Below are 25,598 nucleotides of genomic sequence, written 5' to 3'. Positions count from 1 at the left end.
TTTTATTGTGTTTCAATAATATAGTTAAATTATTGCTAGTTTTATTTAAAAAATCTTCTTTTGGACTGTTCTAGTTATTACATTTAAAGTCAGTGCTGTGTATTCTTGAATGCCTCTCCAGAAATGTAGAGCATTTGGCAACTTTGTTTCCAAGTATAATTTGTAACAGAGTTAAAAGTTTTCAAGTGGCTTTGAAATATCTTTTGTATATTTTATAGAATACATGCAGTTCCTCTATAAAGATAATTTAGAGATAGAGGCAAATCAGAACAAATGTGGGTTATTTAATATTTATTAGTCATTATTAGTCATTCACGCCAGTTGTACTATGTGCTTTCCTTATCATTTATTTAATTCCAAATTAAGAACCACCCAGAATAAGTGTACAAAATTATTGCCACTGTGGCTTATGCTGACTTGTAAGGACAAAACTGCCATGACGCTTTTCCCTCCTCATGGACAATGGTAATTGTGCATTTTTAACATGGATACCACATTTACTGTACAGTAGTTAAGCTGACAGGCCGTTTTATATTCTGTCAATGTCTCAGGGCTCACAATTTTGAAAATGTCCGAGCAATAAGTTCAAATCATTCACCCAGCACAGTACAGTACATCTTGTATGTTGCATCACTTAGTTTGCCATTCTTTTCTTTTTGATTTATTTAAAAAATCCATAACATTAGGGATGTGTACTGTAATTCTGTGTAACAGATGCTTGATGAGTTTTGACTTATTAGAACATTCGAAAATTATGACTTATGATTTTGCTATTATTGCATATGCCATGATTATGTATTTAAAATACAGCATAGAACTTGAATAGTTTTAAAGTCATCTACAATTTCTGTGATAATGAAGGGCTGAGGCTGCCTCATAGTTAGCCTTAAAGATGCAGGATTTTAGTGAGTTTTGAAGTGAAACTGGGGATTCTTTAATACAATGTTCCCATATATAATACAGTCTATTTTAAATATCATTTATTGTGCTGTGTCTTGCTATGTCTCCTTGCATAGTGCTTTGTGTTATTTGTATTCTGGGTGCTATATAATTTTAACAGCTAAAGACAGATTTGGCATGACCACAGTGATAATCTAACAGACCTGGTGAGCTCAAATAAATGAATAAATGTTCATTTCACCAGTGCTGGTTCACAGAAAAGTCAAACTAAGCCTAACCTCCTTAAAGCATGCCTCTCAATGGGAAAAGAGTGGAAGCAATATTAAAAAAGAAATATATGATGCTGCATCCCATTTGGGAAGTCTGGAAAGGCAAAATTTCAATATTCCTATTTTCAAATGAAACGCCCTCACAAGTCGGATCTCCTACTTGGAACCTCAGGGCTGGTCTGTCAAGTCTGAGTTTGTCCGACTTCAGACCAAGACGTCAATCCAAAATGGATGAAAACTGTAATATGATACTGTTTATTAGCACTTCTATCTGTTTGTGTCTCATAAAGTCAGCCGTTCACACAGTACTCTCCAAACCCCATCAGTGGACATGTTACTATGGTGTTTGGATGTGCAAAGTACTGTGTAATGCATTGTTATCAACTGGTATTTATTCTGAAAAAGCAAGCACAACAACAGTTTTCCTGGAGGTGTGCGTATTGGTTTCCTGAATGTTGTACTGGAATGAGGTAAATGGAAGCATTAGTCCCAGTCAAGTGAGTAAGTTGGGAAAAAAGAGGTGTGTGAATCCACCGATTCCTGTCCTCTAAGTTTAGTCTTTACTCTTTCCGTATGTCTCATCTACAGTTTGTTTGGTTAAAATAGGGCACACAAAGCAGCAAAAGAGAAACAAAAGTCTGTTTAACTCGGAATAAAAGTACCCTAGAGAAAAAAAGTTGTTATGAGAGTGTGCTGCTTAAAGCCATATAGCAGGACCTGTTGGGGGTTTGCCTTCATCCATGTCTGAACTTGCATTGTTCTGCTCATATTTTCCAAAAATAACATGTTACTATATTTAACAACAGCACAATTTAGAGCATCTGCTAAGTATAAAAGAATGCTTGTTTTTTGAGGACCAGAAATATATTTTCTGATTGTTTAACCACCAGTACATGAAAATGACACGCATTTTTATATCAAGTGTAGCCGCCAAAGTGTAAGGCAAGATCAAGCATGGGTAAAACGTGTGCCGAAAGAAATCTCTCAGTCTAAAAGTTTGTTTTAAAAATATTTAGTGAAAGTTAAAAACAAATAATCCACACAAGAATAAAAGAAAAAATAGCTACACACATAGAATAAAAGGCAAAAAAAAAGGAAAAATGTATCTTCTCAAAAAGGAAAAATGTATCTTCTCTAAACTTAGATTTTTTTGAGAAACTTTAGTTATTTCTGTACTTAAAAGTTCTTTAATTCTTCTTCTTTACTTAAAGATTCTTAATTTCTTCTTCTGTACGCCTTAAGCGTACGGTACAGTATTTAAATAAGCACTGTTTTCTTAGAGTTGTTTCACTCACTCAAAAGGCCCTTAGGCCTGCAGGTACGGTTTAAAACTTTTACCTTCTACACCTTACACATGGCAAGGTTGGTCACTAACTGAAGAATAATGTTTACTCAAAGCTGTTAGAAATGGCAAGAATATACCAATACAATTCTACTTACGGGAGTTTTAGGAACCTCCAATAGATTATGCTTTGTCATCTAGTAAAATATTCATGAATCTTACAGAACTAGAAAAATAGCTCTTACATCAAGGCTTTGAAAATAAAGATGGATGATCTCTGGCATTGGTAGTCTTTAGCAGAATCATTCAATCTGAAATCTTATATAAAGTGCTTTTTTCTTATAGTCAAAATAATAATTAGATTGCAACTTGTATAGATACTACTTTATGTTTCCAAAAGGGAAATTCATGTATTTGATATTCATATATAAAGCATTTTGCTATGGGAATATGCATTTTGTGTTCTTTCTTTAAAGATACTTTAAAACACCAAGGAAGAAAACATCATCTGTCAGTCCTTGCCTATATTTACCTATTTGATGAGAATAAGGTGAAATACATTTTATCTTAATCTGTATATTTGCTTTTTCTTTTAGGGGCTGAAGGGAGATAAAGGAGACCCGGGTGAAAGAGTGAGTGTGTTTTGCTTTGTTTGCCCATACGTGTAAGTGTCCTACTCAGCACAGAAGTAAAGGCACCTGGTAGTAATTCATAAGCATTGTCTTTGAAGATTTACAAAGCATCTTGAATCGTGTAAAGTGAAGGGATATCTCGGATGGTGCTAAATTTCCCAGCTATTGGCTCATCTTCTGAGATTTGCTTTTCAGACAAATGCTTTGCTTTGAACCCACCCAGTCTTTACATTTGATTTATAACTGACATGATTTCTTTTGTATGTATAGTATATGCAATGAATTGTTACCCAATACTGACTGCTGCTTAAACAGCTAGACACTGTCGCATTTAAAGATGAGATGGCATTTTTATGCAGAAGGTAAATTGTTTACTAGTATTAGCACATTATGTGATTGACTTGAAGGGTTCCTTCTCATGGAATTATAGGAAATAAAATAGATGTCTGTACTGTTAAGCAGCCTGTGTCTCTCCCATGGCAGAACAGCTGGTTGGCATTGGACATGCAGTGCTGATCTGGATGACTGTAGATTCACCAATGAGTTAAAGGACAATCACATTGGGTACAAGGAAGATGGGGTGGGGGGGTGTAAGGGCATTACAGAATCGATGGAAAGAGGAATTGACAGAGTTTTGAGAGAAGCTGCAAATTTAGAACATAAAACAATAAAATGAGTGATTAACCTCCCTCCAGAAATCTGCTGAAACTTGACATTCTTTATTCCTTAACCTAATCATGTGATATTTGCTACAAAAACAGAAACATGTACTTATTCAGTCTACAAAGATATTTTCTGTCCGGCAGTTTAATGGCCATGTTCTGGGTTCATCCAAGTTAACCAGTTCCCCACTTCCCAGAATTTTTGGGGGTATTGGAGCATAGGTATTTTAAGGCTATATGTCCTTCCTCATAGCAACATGTTTAGTCAGCCATTAAAACACACAAGAAGAATGGTGACCTTATTCTAACCCTGGCCACGTACTAAGAGATAGTTCTTTATCGGTCTACCAAAAGCTTTAATAACAGATTAACTGATTTGAGGCAACTATTACATTGTTAACTGATGCCAATGTACAGTGCTTTATAAATATTTGACAAAAAATTTTCTACAAAAGGGGCAGCCACCAAGATGTTGCTGTAGCCTAACTGATCTGTCTGATCACTTACCTTTGATACACTCATGTTAACAGGATCGTTTTTATGAACAGAGTTAATTTATTCTTGTAAATTAAGAGTATAATAGTATTATTATGGTTACATAGTTAGTGAAAAATTGTGTTAGCAGACGTTTGCAAAGTGATAAAAGCAATGGCTAATTACAGAAGAAGGTAAGAGATGCAACATTTCATCTGTGAATCCTCCATAAAACTGATGAAAGCTGTACAGCCAAGTCGTTGGGTCTTTTACATTATTAAGATTGGACATAGGCAAAAAAAATTAAGCTTCATTTACTAAGCAACTGCGTGACAATTGTATTCAGTTCTATGTAAAAGACAGGGATGGAGCTAACATGACACACAATGAGAATTTGGGAAAAGGTTATATAGAGAAGGTTTGGGGAAGAGACCACCATAAGGCAGGAGCAGTTTGGTTTTACGCCAGGGAGAGGATCTACTGATGCAGTCTTTGCATTGAGACAGCTGATAGAGAAGTATGAAGAAAAACAGAAAGGTCTGCAAACGGTGTTTATTGGTTTGGAGAAGGCTTATGATAGAGTAACACATCAAGAGGTTTGGTGCATGAGAGAGAAAGAAGTAAAAGAGAAGTATGTGAGGATTGTCTAGGAGTATGTATGGGGGAATGAGAACTCAGGTTAAAGGGGTAGGCAACAGAAAAGATCCCAGTTAGAGAAGGTCTGCACCAGGGATCTTCTTTAAATCCTTACCTCTTTGTTCTAGTTATGGGTGTGTTGAGTCATGGGATAAAACACTAATCCCCTTGGTGGAGGCTTTTTGCTGATGACATTGTGTTGTGTAGCAGTAGAAAACTGGAAGTGTAGACGAAGTTAGAAGAATGGAGAAGGGCTTTGGGGGACTGAAGAAGAAGGAATATATGAGGTTTAAAGATGATCAGGATTCAGATTTTACCCTGCAGGGTGAGCTGCTGAAATGAGTGGATACATTAAATATCTAGGATTCAATGGGAACACTAGACGCAGAGATAATCTATAAAGTGCAGAGAGGATGGAACAATGGATATCAGGAGTATTGGGCGATTGAAGAATTAAGATAAGGGTTTAAGGTAAGGTTTTTTAAGACAGATGTAGGACCAGCAATAATGTATGGAACTGAGACCTGGGCAGTAAAGGGAGCTCAGGAGAAGAAGGTAGATGTGGCTGACATGGGAATGTTGAGGTTGATGTGTGGAGTTACAAAAATTACAGAGTTAAAAATGAGAAAATCAAAAGTACAACAAAAGTGGGAGAGATAACTAAGAAAGTACAGGAAAGAAGGTTGAAGTGGTATGGATGTGATGAGGAAAAACAATAAATATGTGGGCAAAGGAGTGATGGGAATTGAAGTTGGGGTGGATGAAGTAAAAGAAAATCAGAAGGAAAAGGGCTTGACTGAGGAGGTGGTGCAGGAATGAGCTGTTTGAAGAAGGTTGATCAAGCACATCGACCCCACATAGAAGTGGAAAAAGAAGAAGAGAAAAAGAAGACAGTAACTGTTGTTTTAAATTTCACCAATTTATCATGTGTTTGTTTTATTGACCTCGAGAGTTAATGTAATAACACCACCATTTTGGTGATAGAAGGTAACAGTGAACTTTTGAAGCTGTGACAGCAATTCACTGTCAGCAACATATTGACAAAAAAGAAACTATTCCAGCAATAAAGCTTGCTTGTTTATCTTACTGTCTTAATTTCTTATCCAGACATTTTGTACAACTTGTCAGGGGCTCTGTTTCAACAACTGTATATGACTTGGTAGTTTACACCAGACCTCCAAAACTTTGTTGTCTTCAAATTTGTTGTTCACTATTTAAGTGAAAGAATTCTGTAAGATGGGAATTTATAAATCCTGCATTAGCTTTCGCTCTAAGACTAAACAGGTGAAGTTCTGTTCACACTTGAATTTTGGGATGGACTGCAGTGTTCTTTTCTGAATAGCATTTTGTGTAGTTATGTGTTTGTCACCATTTCAGCAGAATTACTCTGCCAGTGCTATTACTAGCAGTGTCATGTGTACAGAGTACAGCGAAATGTCTGCTTGCATGTCCAACCAGCATGCAACACGTCGCCACTCTCCAGCAACATCCATATTACAGTACTGTGAAATCTGCTGCACCTAAAGCATACTGGGTGGGGCAAAGATAGTTTTAGATTTGTTACTGAAAGACCCTGTAAGATCTTTCAATGACTAGCATATATTTTTACTTAAACTACTTCCGTATTAGACAATACAGTGATTTATGAGAAACTAATTATTCTTAAAGGAGAATACTTTCACAGTAATACGGAAGTTTTTTTTTTTAAAAAGCTACTTCCCTTTTTTTTGCCTTATTTTGCATGAAAATCAGGAATTTGACACTCAAAATTTCATGTTTAGTTACTTTCCTTGCCAGCATGGCAGATCTGTGTTAAACAAATAATGCCATCTTTAATAAGATTGTTCAATTTTTTTGCTTCTGTGGACATCTGTTAATTCACTTCATAAAATATCATCAGTTAAGGTAATAAATATGGAACGTCCCATTGAGAATTTAGCATTCTAGTGAACCCAGAGTGTCTTACCCATTTCTTTTTCTGACACCACATTTTAAATTAAGAACACATTTACAGTATATGAACAGAAAGTCTCTTTGTTATCAGACCATGATACAATTTTACATTTCTTACATGTTTGTAGGGGGAGCCAGGAAGAGATGGAGCCGGACTGCCAGGCCCACCTGGACCACCTGGTCCTCCTGGAAGAACCATTTATGAAGCATCAGAGAATGTAAGACCATGAACATTTCTTTACAGATCATTTTTGAAATACTGGTATTTGTTATTTGTATTGAGGGTGTGTGTTCTCTATCTCCTAATGGTTTAACTAACTCTGTTAACTATAAAAGGTGATGTATGACTTGTTTTGAGTGCAGGCCTGCTTCATAATACAGGCTTTGACTACCTCTCTTGCTGTCTTTTTTATACATGTTTTATGCTTGGTGTTCCATGCCAAATTTCATCTGCCAAGCCGGTCAACATACCACATGTGACAGAGTTTCTGCGAATATTTTGGTGATAAAAAGTAGACTGTGCTTTATATTGGCCAATATGGAATTGTGGTGGGGTTATTTTAATTAATGAACCACTGGCAGGGCTTTTGTGCTGCTCACTGTCTGATGGTTTTATTCATTAGACAAGAATCTGAAGATGGTAAATGACTAGTCTTCATGAGCTTGCTGCCTCTGATGAAGCAGAGCACAGAAAATGAAATTTGTTAACACTTTAGGTAGTGAAAAAATGCATCTATTACTCATTTACTCTTATGTAACAAGGCCTTAATAAACACTAGTTTGTGTCTTCATAATACTAACATAATAACAGCAGTAGATAGGTTATGCATCTCTTTGCATTGTGGCATATTGACAATTACATGTCAGTATGGAGTTACAAGTCTTATACTAAATATGGAATATCAAGAGAAATGTGTCTCAGTTAAGCCACCTCTGACCACTCCAAAGTGATGTTTTATTAGTAGGTTATATTGCAGAGATGAATAAACACTTTACTGCTGCTTTGTATGTGTTATGAAGACCCAAATACGCCTTTGTCAAGCTTTTGTAACATAAGAGTGAGTGAGTAATAGATGCATTTTTGCAGTATCTAAACTAAGGTGTTACTGAAATTTCATATTGTTCTTCCTAGTTGATTTTGTGGAAGATCCTTCTGATTCAGAAACACATTGAGTCACTTGGAACCCAATAGTAATGGATGCCCACCTTGGGCATGCCAACGCATGAAAACAAAAATGCACAACCCTGTTCTGCATAGGAAACACATTTTAATAAAGCCAATCATCCATTGTTTTACAGATTAATCCATACATCTTAAGATAAAGTAGAAGTACAGGAAACTACATGGTTGGTACTTCACACACTACACACAGTATTGTACAATAAATAATAAAATGGAGGTTAGCTACTTGCTATGCTCACATTAATGTTTCGGAACAGATTAAATTTACCTTTACCATTCACTTCAATTTTTAGCATGGATTTAATGGAGTACCAGGACCAGAGGTGAGTTTTTACAGCTTTGTAAGTTTATATTTTCCACTAGTTTGGAAACAACACATTTCTTTAGAATGTTAACAGAATTTGAAGTTTGTACGACTATTTTTTTAGACCTATACTTTTTTTGTCCCTGAGCCTCAAATAAAGATAATCCTAAAATATTGTTGAAGGCATTTTCCCATCTCAGCTGTAATTGGTGTTTACTGCAAATTCATAAATGATTGTTTCTCAGTTATAAAAATGTTTGTGCTCCCTCCATACAATGTCTTTATTTACTTGCTATAGATGAATTACAGTTTAGAGTAACCATAATTTTATTATTATTCATTAGTAAACTTTTACAAACCTTGACGATGGTTGAATAGTTTCAACTTTATTAAATCTATAAATAATAAATAAATTACTGTTAAAGAAGCCTTTTATAATCTTGCCAGCACAGTGGTGCAGTGGTAGCGCTGCTTCCACGAGATAAGACGACTAAGGCTTTGTGTCCCTTGCCCTCCCCTGCATGAAGTTTGCATGTTCTCCCCCTGTCTCTATGGGTTTCCTCCAACTGCCCAAAGGCATGCAGGTTAGGTGAACTGGCGACACTAAATTGGCCCGTGTGTGTGTGCCATGGACTGGCGCCCTGTCCGGGGTTTGTTCCTGGACCATGCTAGCTGGGATAGGCTCCAGCAATCCCCACCCATGACCCTTCGAATTTACTACCATTCGTTTATGTTTGTAACCATAAGATTATGAAAGTGTTGACTAAATGTTTACTATGATATGAAGTCCTGACCCTGTCTTTAGTGCAGCATGTAAAACATTGATGGTGCCAACCACCCTAACAAACTATTTATTTATTATATAATATTTTATGGACTATTTTTTGACTTCTAAGAAAATGTTAATTTCCATAGCTTTGCAAAGATAGATTATGCTTAGGATTCTTTATGTTTGAGAAATAAAGCTTGAGGGTTTGTGGAAAGGTCTAAGCACCTAATCAACTGTTTGTCTAATCTTAGTGTTTTAAAAATTATGGCTTAGTGTTTGAAAAAAGATTTGTAATGCTTTTTCATTAACTCCTTACTGTTTCAGGGAAAACAAGGTGTAAATGGACAAGCAGGATTCCCTGTAAGTAATTAATATTTCTGTACATTGTACAAGACTTCAGCATTATGCTGTAACTCCTCCTCTTCTTCTGTCAAGTGATACTGGCATGGGCTGCACCTCTTCAAACACTTCCACTCAACTGTTCGCCTTCTTGGTTGTCCATTGTCTACCTAATGTTGCTTGTGCGCTAACCAATCTGGGTATTTATAGCAAGCTGTGGCGTTTATTTAGCTTAAGCTGCTGCAGTTTTATCTTGGCCTCTAATTTCCAGCACTGTCATCTTCTTTGACTTCCTCCCTGTTTTTTGTTTATTTTACGCTTTCTTATACAGTTAAACCTCACCTGTGCCCATCTGTAATCTGTTTTGATAACCATGGCTTTGTCATGTCTTTGTGCTCCTATTTGCTTTCCAAACTGATGTTTTACTTTTTCTGATTCACAATAGAGTTAATCAGGCCATAGAGACCTTCCAATGATAGATAGATGGAATGTGTTTTAATCATGAAGGAAATAGCAGGCTTACAGCAGCAGACAAAAACATACAAATAAAGATGTAACAAGGATTGTAATAATCTTGAGTATGTTAACAATATACAATACACATATAATTGTCTACGAGGTGAGACACAAAAATAACCGGACTAGGCTTGGGGTTTTCCTGGAAAACCGTCTGGAGGTCAGCTGAATGCGAATCATAAAAACTTTATCCCCTCCTACCCGCCCTCTCAAACCACAGACCGGATGGATAGGTATATCCTGTGAATAGCCCAGTCAATATCTGTACAGCAATCGCTACATGAGTTGCTGTGATAATGTCGGGTGACAAAAAAGAAAAGTGAATCAACATCAAATTTCTTACAAAACTGAACAAAACGGCCACAGAAACTTAAGAAATGATAAAAACAGTGTACGGTGATAACAGTTTGTCTCGCACACAAGTTTTTGAACGGCCAAATGTTTTAAGGGAAGGACAAGAAAATGTGGAAGACGTTCAACTGCCAGGTCGAGAGGGGGTGGGTGCTTCACCAAGACAACGCTCCCGTGCACAATGCTGTTTCCGTAAAGCAGTTTTAAAGTGACAAAAACATTCCTGTCCTCGATCATCCTCCCTGTTTGCCCGATTTGACCTGAAGGGAGCACACTTTTCTTCAATGGATTAAGTGAAGACAGAAATGGCAAACCTGTTGAAGATCCTCAAGCAAGAAGACTTCCATCACTGTTTCAATCAATGGAAGATACGAATAGAGGGGTGTAGAGATTGGGAGGGTGAAGTATATAGAAGGTGACAATGTTTAGAATGCTGTAATTCAGCAATAAATATTTTTTTGTGTCTCACCTCATATTTTTGTGGTATATTTATGAAGTAAATTCATAAAGTATTGGTATTTGCCAAGTGTAAAGTGATTAGAATTGCACATACAGTACAAGCTACAATTTTACAGTACATAATTATCAGCCATTGTCACTGTATTTTACACATAACATTGTCTTTAAACTTCCTGCAAGAAGTTTGCACGCTCTCTCCCTGTGTCTCCATGGGTTTCCTCTGTGTGCTCCAGTTTTCTCCCACAGTCCAAAGACATGCAAGTTAGATGGACTAGCAACACTTTTTTGACTGTTGAGCTGGCATCCTTTCTAGGAAATTGTTTCCTGCCTTGCGCCCAATGCTTTCCGGATTAGGCTCCTGATTCCCTGCTATGCTGCTTAGGATTAAACATGCTTAGAAAATTATATGGTATGGTATGATTGTTGTCTTTTAAGATGTCTACTAGATCAGCCCAGTACCATTCAGCAAATAGGTAAAATACCTCCTCGGCTAAGAAGAGGCACATTAAAATGCCTGATGGGTTGAATGACCTTGCATGTCCTCTGCCCAAACCTCATACCAGGGGACGAGAGTCATTGTCCAGGATAATAAGCAGCATACTTGAGCGCCTGCTTTTTCACCACTTCCTCCAGTGAGCCTAACCAGACTCCCATTATTGAACCTGCCTTTTAAATCCATCTATTTAGTTTATTGGCATCACTTGCACAAATCCCATTTCCCCAGCACCCTACTGCAGAGAAAAATGCAGTGTCCACTACAGACTGGTAGCAAACCTGTAAGAGTGGCCTGCACACAATATCATTCTTTGTTCTTGTCCTTAGTTGCCAATATTGCCATAATGCTTGAGTCTGTTATTAAAAAGCATCTTCTATGCCATCCTAGACCCATCTCTGTTACCTTTTATTTCATCCTACTTTTACAAGACATGATTTGCAAAAAAAAGGGAAAATGGGAGAATGGCTTCTGCAGCAAGCTTAAAGAGTTAGGATTACTTGAAATGCTTTAGGAGAGATGGAGTTGCAATAATTCCAAAATGGTCAGTATATTTCATTAACTATTTTATTGAAGAAAGAAAATTGCCTTCCATCTTCTGTTGTCAGAATGGATTCTAAATGAACGTCACCACCTGCAGCACCTTACCATTTCAGAACAGGCCTGAGCGTAGTAGGCAAGCACTCCTGTGGAGAATAGTTGAGGAGATCATCAATGTGAAATACTCTTGATGTTTTTGCAAACATGGTTTTGGAATCAAACGAAAACAGTTTAGGTTTAGTTAAATGTTTTTCTAACCATTGTCTCGTTTGACAATCACCAACAAACACATAGACCATTGGTCTCCTTTTATATGTAGACATCTCCAAGTGAGTAATAAAATATTTACTTCTATTTAAATTATTCAACTTTGTTTTAAGGGCCCCATGGGACCAAAAGGTGATAGAGGAGACCGAGGACCACCAGGATATGGAATTAAGGTCAGAGCAACTACATTTTTTATTGTTTGTGTCAGTTTTTAAATACTCTATGCAACAATAAGTACCCATACTTCATAGTTTTAATTATTTCTGGAACATAATCCTTTTTTGTTCCTTTTAGAGGGACAGTATTGTATAAATGATTCACTACTATGAAAAATGTAAAGCTATGAGTAGTGACATCTACCGTTTAAAAATTAGATACTGCATATAAAAATATCTTTTAAAAAAATGTTTTATGTGTGTCTGTGTGGCAGTTTTAAATTTCTACAATTTGTAATTTTCAGGGAGAAAAGGGTGAGCCTGGTAGCTTAATAGGCCCTGATGGAAACATCATGAATGGGTACCTGTCTAGAGCTGCTAAAGGAGAAAAGGTGGGCACTTTTTTCATTTTGATGCAAGGTTTAAATTGTGCCACTACTGTCTCAAGAGGCCACATGTATGCCAACTCATTTTGTGTATCCCAGTGTTACATTAAGAGTTAATTTCTGTGAAAGACTGAGGGCAGCAATCAGTCGACTAGCAACACATGCATGAAAGAAAATGTAGTCTGAATAACGAAATAAGTAGGAGACTAATAAAAAAATGATTAATAGAAATGGACTAGTACCCATGTAATAATAGAATACTGTAAGTGACACACTACAATATAAGTGACATGTAACATTTAATTTACATATCATTCGGTGGAAAACTCTGAATGACAGGATATACATGTATCTGTAAACTAACGGAGAGCAATATGAACAATTTACGAATAATCAAAAGCAAAGTGAAAGTGAAAAACAAATGTAAAATGAAATCCAGCTGACCACAGATACATTATGTATGAAATTACTAGAAAGCAGTGTGCTGATAAGGAACAAGCAACCAGTAAATGCAACAATAATAAATCTAATCTATAGTGATATTTCAGCAGTGGCAAAACAAAGAAAAAAAATATAGCAAAAGATACATAAGTACAAAACACAGTAGATTCAGAAAGTATTTAGACCCCTTCTCTTTCTGCACATATTATTATTTTAAATGGTTAAATATGCCATTTCTGTGCTTTTGTTCAATAACCCACAAAGACAAAATGGAAATAGGTTTTCAGAAAGGTTTGCAAATGTATTAAAAATCAAAAACCGAAGTCTCCCATTCATTCAGGTATTCAGAACCTTTGCTACAGCACTCTAAATTAAGGTCTGGTGCATCCAGTTGGCTTTACTTTTCCTTGAGATGTTTCTAGAGCTTGATTGAAATCCACGTGTGACAAACTGTATTACTAGGACTCTGTTTAGAAAGGCCCACCCAAGTGTATATACGGTCCCACAATGCACACTACATGTCAGGACAAAAACCAAGCCATGAAGTCCAAGGAACTCTCTGTAGACCTCCACGACCAATAAACTTATCCCTAGCCCATTTGTAAAGCTTTGAGTGTTCCCAATAATTGAAACGGAAGAAGTCTAGAACCATCAGGACTCTTCCTAGAGTTGGCCATCTGGGCAAACTCAGTATCAGGACAAGAAGGGCCTTGGTCAAGGAGGTGACCAAAAACTCAATGGTCTTTCTAACAGATGTCCTCTGCTAAGACAGGAGAAACTGCCAGAAGGAAGACCATCTCAGCAGCACTCCATCAATCAAAAGTGGTTAATTCGTGATTGGAGTTTGTGAGATGGAATTTAAAGGACTCAGAACACAAACGAAAAGATTCTTTGCTATGATGTGATAAAAACTGAACTCTTTTATTAGAACATCAAGCACAATGTCTGACACTGCTCATCACCGGACTAGCACTATCCTTACAATGGAGCATGGTGGTAGCAGCATCATTCTATAGAGGTGGGGACAGGGAGACTGGTCAAAATTGAAGGATAAATGCAGTCAGAGAGGCCTTTGAAGAAAACCTGCCCCATAGTTCACCTGACCTCAGACTGGTGCACCTGTTCACCTTTCAGCATGACAATGACTCAAAGCACACAGCCAAGACATAGTTGGAGTTGCCACAGAACAAATCGCTGACTGTCCTTGAGTGGCCCAACTAACTCCCTGACTGAAACATCTATGGACAAACTTGAAGATGGCACATTACAAACGGTTCCCATCTAATCTAACAGAGCTTGAGTAGATCTTCAAGGAAGAATGTGACAAACTGCCAAAATCCAGGTGTGCAAAGTTTGTTAAGACTTACTTAAGACGATTTGAAGCTATAATTACTGCAAAAAGGGCTTCTACAAAGTACTGTATTAAGGGTCTTAATATTTACATAAATGTAAGATTTCAGTTTTTGATTTTGAATAAATTTGTAAACCTGTCTGAAAGCATGTTTTCTCTTGGCCATTATGGGTTATTGAGTGTAGATGGATGGGGAAAAATGGCAAATGTATCCATTTAAAGATAAATCTACAACACAAAAAATTTACAGAAAGTTAAGGGGTCTGAATACTTTCTAAATTCACTGTATAAATAAAACTATACATAATATTGTAATAGCCAATAACCAAGCCAAAGGAAAGAATATACGAAATAAGGTGGGGCACTAATCCAGTAGAAAACTACACACAATCAAGAGAAACAGTTTATAACAATGATAATGAAGTATCAAAAAGATCAACAAAAAACAATTCATACTAGGAGTTGGTGAGTATACGTACTTTGTTCACTTTAACATTTTCTTACTACAGAATTATGAGAGCATACAATGGCATTTGTATTAGTGAAGAATAGCACTTAAAATGGTTTCTCTTCTCTTAATTCCTCAGGGTGACAGAGGACCTCCAGGACCTTTTGGCCCCGTGGTAAGTTCTTCCATTGTTCATTGTCTTTGTTGTTTCTAAATAACACCAACCTGTGGTTCAAGTCATATAAAGACATTAGCTGCAGGTAGTGCTGTGTGTGACGATGCAGGTTTGCTCCATGCTCCCCTGCAACCTCCGTTTCTTTTACTTTCTCTTTTTTCTTTCTTCTTTCTCTCTCCCCCTCTAGCTGCCTCGTGCTTCTATTTATCAAGAGGACGTGGCAGCTGTGGCAATCAGCAGGTCCTGGGAACAATTACAGATGCGGACCGTTTCTCACCTGTGCACTTAGGTGAGAAACACCCACATCACAAGCTCCTCAGGAACCGCTTCGGCCACACAACCACCATGCCCCCTCGCTAAGCTGCAAGCGCGGCGATTATTTATTTAAAACTGGTTTCTTGACGTGAGCTGTGGACCCGCTATACCACTTTCCACCCCCCATAAGCCTCCAACTGCACGGGAAGGCTCCACGCCACTGCCAACCCTGTGCAACTGGCGGCCCAGGTCCACAGCTCGGCCACACAACAAACTATACTGCACTAAAATCACCCCATTAAAGTACTAAAACAAATAATTCCACAATAAAACCAACCCAAGCCACCCTTCGTAAAAACAGGACATTAAAAGAATAAGAACTTTTAAAAGACAAATAAAAACAGTCAATAAATAAATGTCCATTAAAAAGCTCTGTCCTTTAAAAATGTCCTCCTCTGGCTTGGGTCCGTGGGTTTTTTAAAAAGTCTGTCACCAATCCCGCTTGCTGCTCTGTCTCCTCTTCTGTCCCCGCTGCCAGCTCATCCCACCGCTGCCACCAAATATGACGATGCAGGTTTGCTCCATGCTCCCCTGCAACCTCTATTTCTTTTACTTTTTCTTTTTTCTTTCTTCTTTCTCTCTCCTCCTCTAGCCACCCCATGCTTCTATTTATCAAGAGTACATGGCAGTTGTGGCAATCAGCAGCTCCTGGGAACAATTATGGATATGGACCGTTTCTCACCTGTGCACTTAGGTGAGAAACGCCCACATCATGAACTCCTCAGGAACCACTTCAGCCACACAGCTACCATGCCCCCTTGCTAATCTGCAAGCGTGGTGATTATTTATTTAAAACTGGCCTCTTGACGTGAGCTGTGGACCCGCTATACCACACTGTGTAGTATACATCTGTATTTGGATTTGCTGACAAGCACTTAATTTTATTTTATCTATTCAGGGCGCAACTGGACACAAAGGTGAAATTGGGTTGCCTGGCAGGCCTGTGAGTATCAAATGATTTCTTATTGGCAATAAAGTCCTGGTAATGAATGCTGTACCTGAAAAATACTATTTGAAGCAAAACCCATCTCACATCTGTTTTTTAAAAGATTTACATTTTACATATAAACACAGATCTGTTTATCCTTTTAAACTGGCCTGTAAATATTCATTTTATTTTTGTTTAAAGCTGGAAGATTTTGTTTTGTTTATAAATGAGGACAATGTCACTTAGTACAGTAAATTAAGATGTAAAGTAACTGCCAAGCTTGGCATGAAACAGTTCACATGTTTATCATCAGAAACTTGGCAGAAATAAACTGTATACACAATGATCAATTATACAATTAATTCAATAAGAAACTGCATATCTTTTGCAAAAAGTACACAGACTTCTAAGGGATTTGATATTACAACAAAGTTTTCTTACTGAAAATCAGAAAATTGTAAGCCCAGCATTTGCTGTTTTGTTGAGCTTGAGGCCACACTAGCATATATTAGTAACAAAGTTGTGCAACATGAACACCAACATGAACTTTCAGACTCAGTACTACAGCATATGAACAGTTGAAAATGTTGTGCAAGGGATGAGTAAGATAATTGTGGCTCTACACTGTACTGTAGTTAATACTCATAAGAATATTAATGCAGAGGTAAATGTGATTTTTATTTAGCACTTCCTAGTATTCCTCTCACATGTACAGAGTACAGTGAAATTCTTCCCACACAACCTTATAGCTCAGTTGTTTACACTCGTCGTATGTTTCTATAATTGGACCAGAATGACAGCCATTGAGTTGGAGATGGGCTTGAAGCAGCCCCCAAAAGTGTAAGAGAACCTGATAATAGCCAGTCAAATTTCTACTCTCATTATTATCATTTGTAAAGGTACACTGATATTCTTGATTACGTGAATCCTTTTTTTATATCCTGTTCTGTGCTCAAGACCTTTGCATTAATACTTTTAGAAGACAACTTTATATTTAATTGTGATTTTTAAAATAATAAGTGGATGCTGGTAATGGTTGTTCTTCTTTATTTAATTTATTTTTAAAAATCATTTGCATTTGTTTAGTTATTATACTTATTTGATTAAAAAATGTGATTACCCAAACAAAGAAAATATTCTTAAGTACCTTGGCATTGGTGCGTGAATGATAGGGCCACTTGAGAGCTGATATCCAATGATGAGTCTGCCTTGTTCTTGATGTGAGGCACTGATTCCCTGCGACACTACAATTAAAAAATCCATATATGGATTAATGACCTGTTTAAACAACATTTATATATTCACAGGGCCGTCCAGGACTTAATGGATTCAAAGGAGAAAAGGGAGAGCCTGCAGACCCCAGTGGCAGATATGCTGTGGTGGTAAGTGGCTCATCCTTTCAGAAGAAGATGATTATTCTTACATGTTATGTATTTAAATTTTCATTTATTCTTTTCCCATAGCTTATCCAATGTCAGGTTATGGGGGCGACAGTCTTAGCAGTGAGGCCCTTATGTCATTTTCCCCAGCAAAACTTGCTAACTCATACTGTGAGATCCCAAGGCAGTTCCAGGCCATATGGGAGATATAAACCTCCTCAGGGTGGAATCCAGGAGCACTTCAAATGGCTCCTTCCGATGTGGAGGGTCAGCGGCTCCACTCTGACCCTCACTCAGATGTCTACACCTCTCAACCTATGTCTAAGGGAGAGCCCAGCCACCATGCGGAGAAAGCTCCCACATCCCAAGCGCCAGTTTGTGTGACTGGGTTCCTGTCTGCCAAGGCCTATGACTTCAATCACCTCCCAGGTCATATTGTGCTCGGCACCTATTCCTCCTGCAGGTGGTGGGCCCACAGGATGGCAGTCCCATATTACGTTTTCGAGCTGTGCCCAACCAGGCCCTCACCTGCGGGCACTTCTTCTAAGACTGGCTTAGACTGGCTCCAGAAGGAGGCTCCAGTAACTCCATATTCTTACATATTCATATTCTTCTTGTTCATATTCTTATCTAAACCTTTATTCATTTAAGCTTTTCAAGTTCAATCAGTGAATTTTTTGATCAGATCTTTTTTGTTTATTTCTTCTCACTTATTAACAATATTTTTAGCATATTTTTAATTGTGATTTGATATGCTTTATTAATCCGTGAGGGGAAGTTGTCTTTTTGCATGACATTTAGAGGTCAGAGCACAGGGTCAGCCATTGTATAGCACCCCGGAACAATTTTTTGGTAAAGGGTCCGACAGAGTAAGATCCTTTCTGGAATTAATGGGATTTGAACCAGCAACCTTCCAGATACCAGTACAGATCCCCAGCCACAGAGCTGGTGGCTAATCATGGCTTACATTTTAACACTCGAATTACCAGAGCGTACGAAAAAACACGTAGATCCAGCCCACCTTAAATCCGTTCACACCTCTCCGTCAGTGTCTTTTGTGCTGTAAATGTGCCGATAAAGACAAGCAGCAAGCAGCCTGGTATCCCATCCCCCCACTGCCGCAGAACGTGCATAATGTTCTCTCAGCTCATGCCTTGATTGATTATCTGGGAGTGAAGTGCTGGGGTTTTAGAGTGAAAATAATAGATCTTTATTTGGAACACATGCATTTCATGTGTGTTCCGTTTGTACAATAATCTGTGTAAACACATCGTTAAAACAGAAACGTTTTTCATATTTTAGCAGTAAATGGCAAAATGTTGACATAAACTATAGAATGTGTGACGCCTGAAGATCAAATAAACACTTTCAAAAAAGGTTCAAGGACGATACAATATCTTCCGTGGTGTAGCGGTAAGATTTGCTGACTTGTAATTAAGAGTCCCCGGTTCGATCCCCACTGCCTCCTGTATTTGCCGTTTTCAGTAGTGAGTTGCTCTTATTGTTAATACTAGCAGAATACCCGCGCTTCGCAGCGGAGAAGTAGTGTGTTAAAGAAGGTACGAAAAAGAAAAGGAAAAATTTTAAAAATAACGTAACATGATTGTCAATGTAATTGTTTTGTGTATTTGGTGGCAGCGTCACAAAGTTATTTTCGTCTAGCTGCATCAGAAAATGTACCACGACGTCTGACATGCCTCCTTTTTACTGTTTTATCACAGCTTGGATTGTTGCTGTCATATATATATATATACACACATACACATACATACATACACACACACAAATTATATATATGTGTGTATATATATATATATATATATATATATATATATATATATAATCTAGATAGGGGTGTGTGTGTGTATATATATATATATACACATACATACATATATATACACATATATATATACTTGTGTGTATGTTTGTATGTGTCTATATGTGTGTGTATAGCTTTGGTCACTGATTGCAAGGGAAAAATAATAAAATGTAGTCTATAAGTTATTAAACAGTAAAACATTGACTTTTAAGAAGTACAGGTACATTGAGCACTACTGGAGTGGTTTCAGGTAAACTACATTTTAAAGACTGTGTAACACAACAGGTAAGTAACTAACAGCAGCTAAAATGTATATGGATCATCTCTCGGTAGTAGATCCCTTTTGAAAGGCGCTACACGACGGCTGTGGTATAGAAATTACATTTTCTATGTGAACTTTCAAATTTGTGCCTCTGGTAATGTGCCTTACCGGCAATTAAAGAAAATTATTTTTGTGTCCTTTGCAATGTTAAGAGAGAAAGGCTTTGGTTTGGGATAAAAGGAAAAAAGGTGTAAAGAAAGGAAAGTTGCCTTTCCTTTTATATAGTATAGAGATGTGTTCGCTGACGATATGAGCATCTTCTGGGGACAGTCGCAGTGGGTCTTGTGTAGACTGGTGAGACGTCCCCGCCATTAATCGGCTGTGATGGCACTGTGAGTCTTCCACTCCTGTGCGTATCTTCATAATCCGAGCTGAGGACCTCATAATCGTATACGTGCAAAAGAAAGTGTGAATCGCCTTAATATTATTTTGCCGTGGTGTAGAAAAGGGGTCCCGTGTTTGCACTTGTCTGGGCTATAGCGCAGGGGAGGAAGAAAAAATTAAAAGTGCTCACTTTGACTTAAGGCAGAAGCGCAGTCAGCGTCTCAAAGGCCGGCACAGCTATGCACGCGCTGGCTGCTCGACTTTTGCTGGGCAGGAGACCCCTTTTGTACACACGTTCATGATATCAAAAGTCTCAGCGCTCTTTGGAGGTCATTCATATATTATATATATAGCAAAATACCCGCGCCTTGCAGCGGAGAAGTAGTGTGTTAAAGAAGTAATGAAAAAGAAAAGGAAACCTTTTAATAACAGCGTAACATGATTGACATTGTCATGAGTGTTGCTGTCATATAAATGCCTGCCTAAATAAGTCACCCTCGCTTTGCTCTTACTTTTTTACCGTTCATTTAATCATGGCTAGTGGCGGAAAACTTATAAAATGGAAGGAGGATGGCTTTACCAAAACAAATATTGATGGCGAATCGATTATTCATAAAGCTTGAATTGGTGATCTGTTTTTCTGTGTTAACCTCATATTTTTCATACTTCTTCTCAAACTAAGGTGGTGCGAGGGTAAAATGAATCGGGATACGGTGATCAATGTAATCGGTGTACCAGGAAATCATGCATTGACAAAAGCTCCCTTTGCTTGTAATGCAAAGTGTGATTAAATGCATTATTTTTTAACGCGTTAAGGAGCACATGCATCGAAGCTTCTCAGCTGTGCTTGTGCTAAGAACGAAATGAGATGAATGGGAGGGGTGATGATGACGTGACTCCCCCACCCGCCTTAACTGTCAATCCCCACAAACACAGTCTCTCGGAATTTGCATAAGCACACCCCTTCACCTACAATTTTAACTTAGTTACAAAGTGATCAAAACTCTCGTTTATATCCTGCGTCCTCTCATTAAACTTGTATCCCGCATTCCCGTGGGCATGTGAAACGCCAGCGGTAGCCTGTCTATGAACTTAATTTAAAGTTTAGGTTTGCACCTTGCTTTCTTTCCGAGGTAGCAGCACTCATGAATATGGTAGTATATGCCACTCGCTCGCTTCTTATTGTTTTTCGCTGCCTTCTCAATTATATAATGCAAGTTTTCTTAAGCGCTTTTTGGAGGTCTTCCTGATTTTCTACGCACTGCGTTGACAGTCAGTTCACGTGATTACGTGGGAGGCGTGATGATGTCACACGAAACTCCGCCCCCCACGTCTTTCCAGCTAAACTCTATTACAGTTAATGGAGAAAAATACCTTCCAGTTATGACCATTAGGCGTAGAATTTCGAAATGAAACCTGCCCAACTTTTGTAAGTAAGCTGTAAGGAATGAGCCTGCCAAATTTCAGCCTTCTACCTACACGGGAAGTTGGAGAATTAGTGATGAGTCAGTGAGTGAGTGAGTGAGTGAGTGAGGGCTTTGCCTTTTATTAGTATAGATTATACAGTACACACATACACTTAAATTGCCTCTGCAACAGATGGTGTACATTTATAGGACTTGTTACAGCTCCCTTTTTTCTCTCACTTTTATTCTCTCAGTTATGATCACTATACATATACATATACATAAGCTCACGCCTGGTGCTTGATGTCAACGCAGCACGGAGAAAAAAAGAGACAAATATATGGGACACTGGGTATAAATTTATTGTACTTATAAAAGTTAGCTTTTTTTCAGTTTTATTCTCTCAATCATGATCATTCTCTAACCCCCCGCCCCTCCTGATCTGACTGTAACTAACAGCGCCAGTATAAATTCACACCCGATCTGATTCTGTTCGCTTTCAAATAATATTGCATTCTTGCGATGATGTTTTCTGATTGGTACTATTCAGGTCATAAAATGATTTCTTCAAATGTCACATATATTGTCTCTTTCTTTCAGGTGTGTAATAGAAACCACAGCATAGAGAGAAGTGTGTACATTGCAACAGGTACACATTTCGTAAATGTAGGAAGGACGGTCATTGTGTGTGTGTGAACTGTTAACATTAGAATTTGATGATTGCATATAGCGCTGAACTGACCTCTCTGTACTATTCTTTCCTCTGCATGTCCTGGAGTACAAAAGAAACAGCACCATACAGCAACGTGGAGACTGGCAAGATCGGGGGGGGGGAGGGGAACACGCGGTCTCCAATTACAACTGCAAGATGTTATGTGAATAAATATGAATAATATGAATAATGTTGCATCCATGCCACAATGTTTTCCGAAATGTACTATACAGGTCATAAAATGAATAATTGCAAATATCATATATACCTATGTCTCTGGGTTTTTTGTTTTTTTTTTTATATCATTGACCATAAGGTGCATACTAATTCAGCGTGAGCAGGAACACTCAATAAAACTGAATTTAAAAAAAAAATCAAGTGACGGTGAGATACGAAGAAGGCAGATTCACCAGCTTTTGTGTGTCAGCTTTTATCCCTCCAGATCAGAGAATATCCAGATCCACTGCCTCAAAACACCACTCACATCTACAGTTATTCCCAGTTTCAAATAAAAGCTAACAGCATAAGATCCCTAGGGCGGTAGTATGTATAGTGATCATGACTGAGAATAAAAGTGAGAAAAAAATGGTAACTTTTACAAGTCCTATAAATGTACAACGTCAGTTACAGACTCAAACCAAGTGTATGTGTGTAGTGTATAATATTAACCCCTTGTTGCCTACATTTATTTACAATTATATAAAAAAATAAATTTGTGTTTTTGCTGTCAAACAGATGGTAAATTAAGTGGAGATTGTTAATTTGAATATAGCACACAAGCAAACAATAAACTGGTATGTATTTTTATTTTAGCACAACTTTCCTCAAATTTGGACAATTTCTCGAAATTAGCAGCCAAAATCCACATGCACAGCCACGCCAACACTTCGCTTCCATCAGGTGGATATAGTTTCTACTACGACTGCTGGATGACCAGTGCTTCCAATGCGATCCTTAGTATGTATCGAATACGCATCGACCGGCATTGGTGGGATACATACGCCACCTCGGCTGCACTCAGGCTGGAAGAGGTTTGAAGTGATTTCGTGAAAATCGCCTACAAGGGGTTAACAATAAGAGCAGCTCACTACTGAAAACGGCAAATATAGGAGGCAGTCGTGATCGAACCGGGGACTCTTGATTACAAGTCAGCATATCTTACCGCTACGCCACGGAAGCTGTTGTATCGTCCTTGAACCTTTTGTGAAAGTGTTTATTTGATCTTTGGACTTCAGGCTTCATCCATTATATAGTTTATGCCAACATTTTGTCATTTACTACTAAAATATGAAAAAGTTTCTATTTTAACAATGTGTTTACACAGATTATTATAGAAACGGAACACACATGAAATGCATGTGTTCCAAATAATGATCTATTATTTCTACTCTAAAACTCCATCACTTCACTCCCAGATAATCAATCAAGGCATGAGCTGGGAGAACATGGTGCACATTCTGCAGTGGTGGGGGGATGGGATACCAGGCTGCTTGCTGATTGTCTTTATCGGCACATTTACAGGACAAAAGACGCTGACGAAGAGGTGTGATGGGATTTTAGGTGGGCTGGATCTACGATTTTTTTCGTAGGCTCTGGTAATTCTAGTGTTAAACTGTTTCTTAATTGGAAAGCAATTCTTTAGGTTCATGGAATATTCAGTTTAATCAGACCTTTTGCTTTGGTTCCTGTTACCATCCAGCTGATCAGAAATTTCTACCAGTGTATATTTAACCTGCCTATTGAAATGTGGAGTGGAAGGTATTAGCCTTTTTGATTTAGTAAAATGATAAATCAAAACATACAATTTGGAAAATTGATAGAATTCAGTGTACTGAAGGAAATGGCGGTAATAACAATTTTTCTGAATTTCAAAATTAATAACAATTGAACTATTCATTTTTTGGATTTTAGATTGAGCACAGGAAGTTCAAATAACAAGTCAGATTAAATTCAATTTAAGAAACTGGTAGGCTACAGTTAGGGAAGCTGAATCACTACCAATAAATCTCTGTTTATTTTAAGATATTAAAGGAAAGGCAGTATGATATGCTTGCTGATATACCAGACTTTAAAACCTCAGAATTGTCAGTTCAATTCCTGACCCTGTCCAGCTGGGTGACTCTAAACTGCCTCTGCTCTCGCTTTACCTGTAAATACAGTGGTGTGAAAAACTATTTGCCCCCTTCCTGATTTCTTATTCTTTTGCATGTTTGTCACACAAAATGTTCATCAAACACATTTAACCATTAGTCAAATATAACACAAGTAAACACAAAATGCAGTTTTTAAATTATGGTTTTTATTATTTAGGGAGAAAAAAAATCCAAACCTACATGGCCCTGTGTGAAAAAGTAATTGCCCCCTTGTTAATAAATAACCTAAAGTGTGGTGTATCACACCTTCGTTCAATTTCCGTAGCCACCCCCAGGCCTGATTACTGCCACACCTGTTTCAATCAAGAAATCACTTAAATAGGAGCTGCCTGACACAGAGAAGTAGACCAAAAGCACCTCAAAAGCTAGACATCATGCCAAGATCCAAAGAAATTCAGGAACAAATGAGAACAGAAGTAATTGAGATCTATCAGTCTGGTAAAGGTTATAAAGCCATTTCTAAAGCTTTGGGACTCCCAACGAACCACAGTGAGAGCCATTATCCACAAATGGCAAAAACATGGAACAGTAGTGAACTTTCCCAGGAGTGGCCGGCTGACCAAAATTACCCCAAGAGTGCAGAGACAACTCATCTGAGGGGTCACAAAAGACCCCAGGACAACGTCTAAAGAACTGCAGGCCTCACTTGCCTCAATTAAGGTCAGTGTTCACGACTCCACCATAAGAAAGAGACTGGGCAAAAACAGCCTGCATGGCAGATTTCCAAGACGCAAACCACTGTTAAGCAAAAAGAACATTAGGGCTCGTCTCAATTTTGCTAAGAAACATCTCAATGATTGCCAAGACTTTTGGGAAAATACCTTGTGGACTGATGAGACAAAAGTTGAACTTTTGGAAGGCAATTGTCTCGTTACATCTGGCGTAAAAGGAACACAGCATTTCAGAAAAAGAACATCATACCAATAGTAAAATATGGTGGTGGTAGTGTGATGGTCTGGGGTTGTTTTGCTGCTTCAGGACCTGGAAGGCTTGCTGTGATAGATGGAACCATGAATTCTACTGTCTACCAAAAAGTCCTGAAGGAGAATGTCCGGCCATCTGTTCGTCAACTCAAGCTGAAGCAATCTTGGGTGCTGCAACAGGACAATGACCCAAAACACACCAGCAAATCCACCTCTGAATGGCTGAAGAAAAACAAAATGAAGACTTTGGAGTGGCCTAGTCAAAGTCCTGACCTGAATCCAATTGAGATGCTATGGCATGACCTTAAAAAGGCGGTTCATGCTAGAAA

General features: G+C 38.0%; 1 protein-coding gene across 2 annotated transcripts in view; it reads left to right on the top strand.

Annotated features, from left to right (window-relative positions):
• col18a1b (collagen type XVIII alpha 1 chain b) overlaps positions 1-25,598 on the top strand; it is a 315,691-nt gene that overhangs the window by 260,762 nt on the left and 29,331 nt on the right. For both annotated transcript variants that reach the window (XM_039756370.1, XM_039756369.1), the window contains 9 exons: positions 3,048-3,083; positions 6,937-7,026; positions 8,285-8,314; positions 9,389-9,424; positions 12,143-12,202; positions 12,490-12,576; positions 14,950-14,985; positions 16,199-16,243; positions 17,536-17,610. In XM_039756370.1, coding sequence (XP_039612304.1) covers positions 3,048-3,083; positions 6,937-7,026; positions 8,285-8,314; positions 9,389-9,424; positions 12,143-12,202; positions 12,490-12,576; positions 14,950-14,985; positions 16,199-16,243; positions 17,536-17,610 — 495 coding nt within the window. The remainder of the gene's footprint in view (positions 1-3,047; positions 3,084-6,936; positions 7,027-8,284; positions 8,315-9,388; positions 9,425-12,142; positions 12,203-12,489; positions 12,577-14,949; positions 14,986-16,198; positions 16,244-17,535; positions 17,611-25,598) is intronic.

The sequence above is a fragment of the Polypterus senegalus genome, chromosome 6, assembly GCF_016835505.1.
Source record: "Polypterus senegalus isolate Bchr_013 chromosome 6, ASM1683550v1, whole genome shotgun sequence".
Lineage (NCBI taxonomy): Eukaryota > Metazoa > Chordata > Cladistia > Polypteriformes > Polypteridae > Polypterus > Polypterus senegalus.
This window is presented reverse-complemented; position numbering and strand designations above follow the sequence as displayed.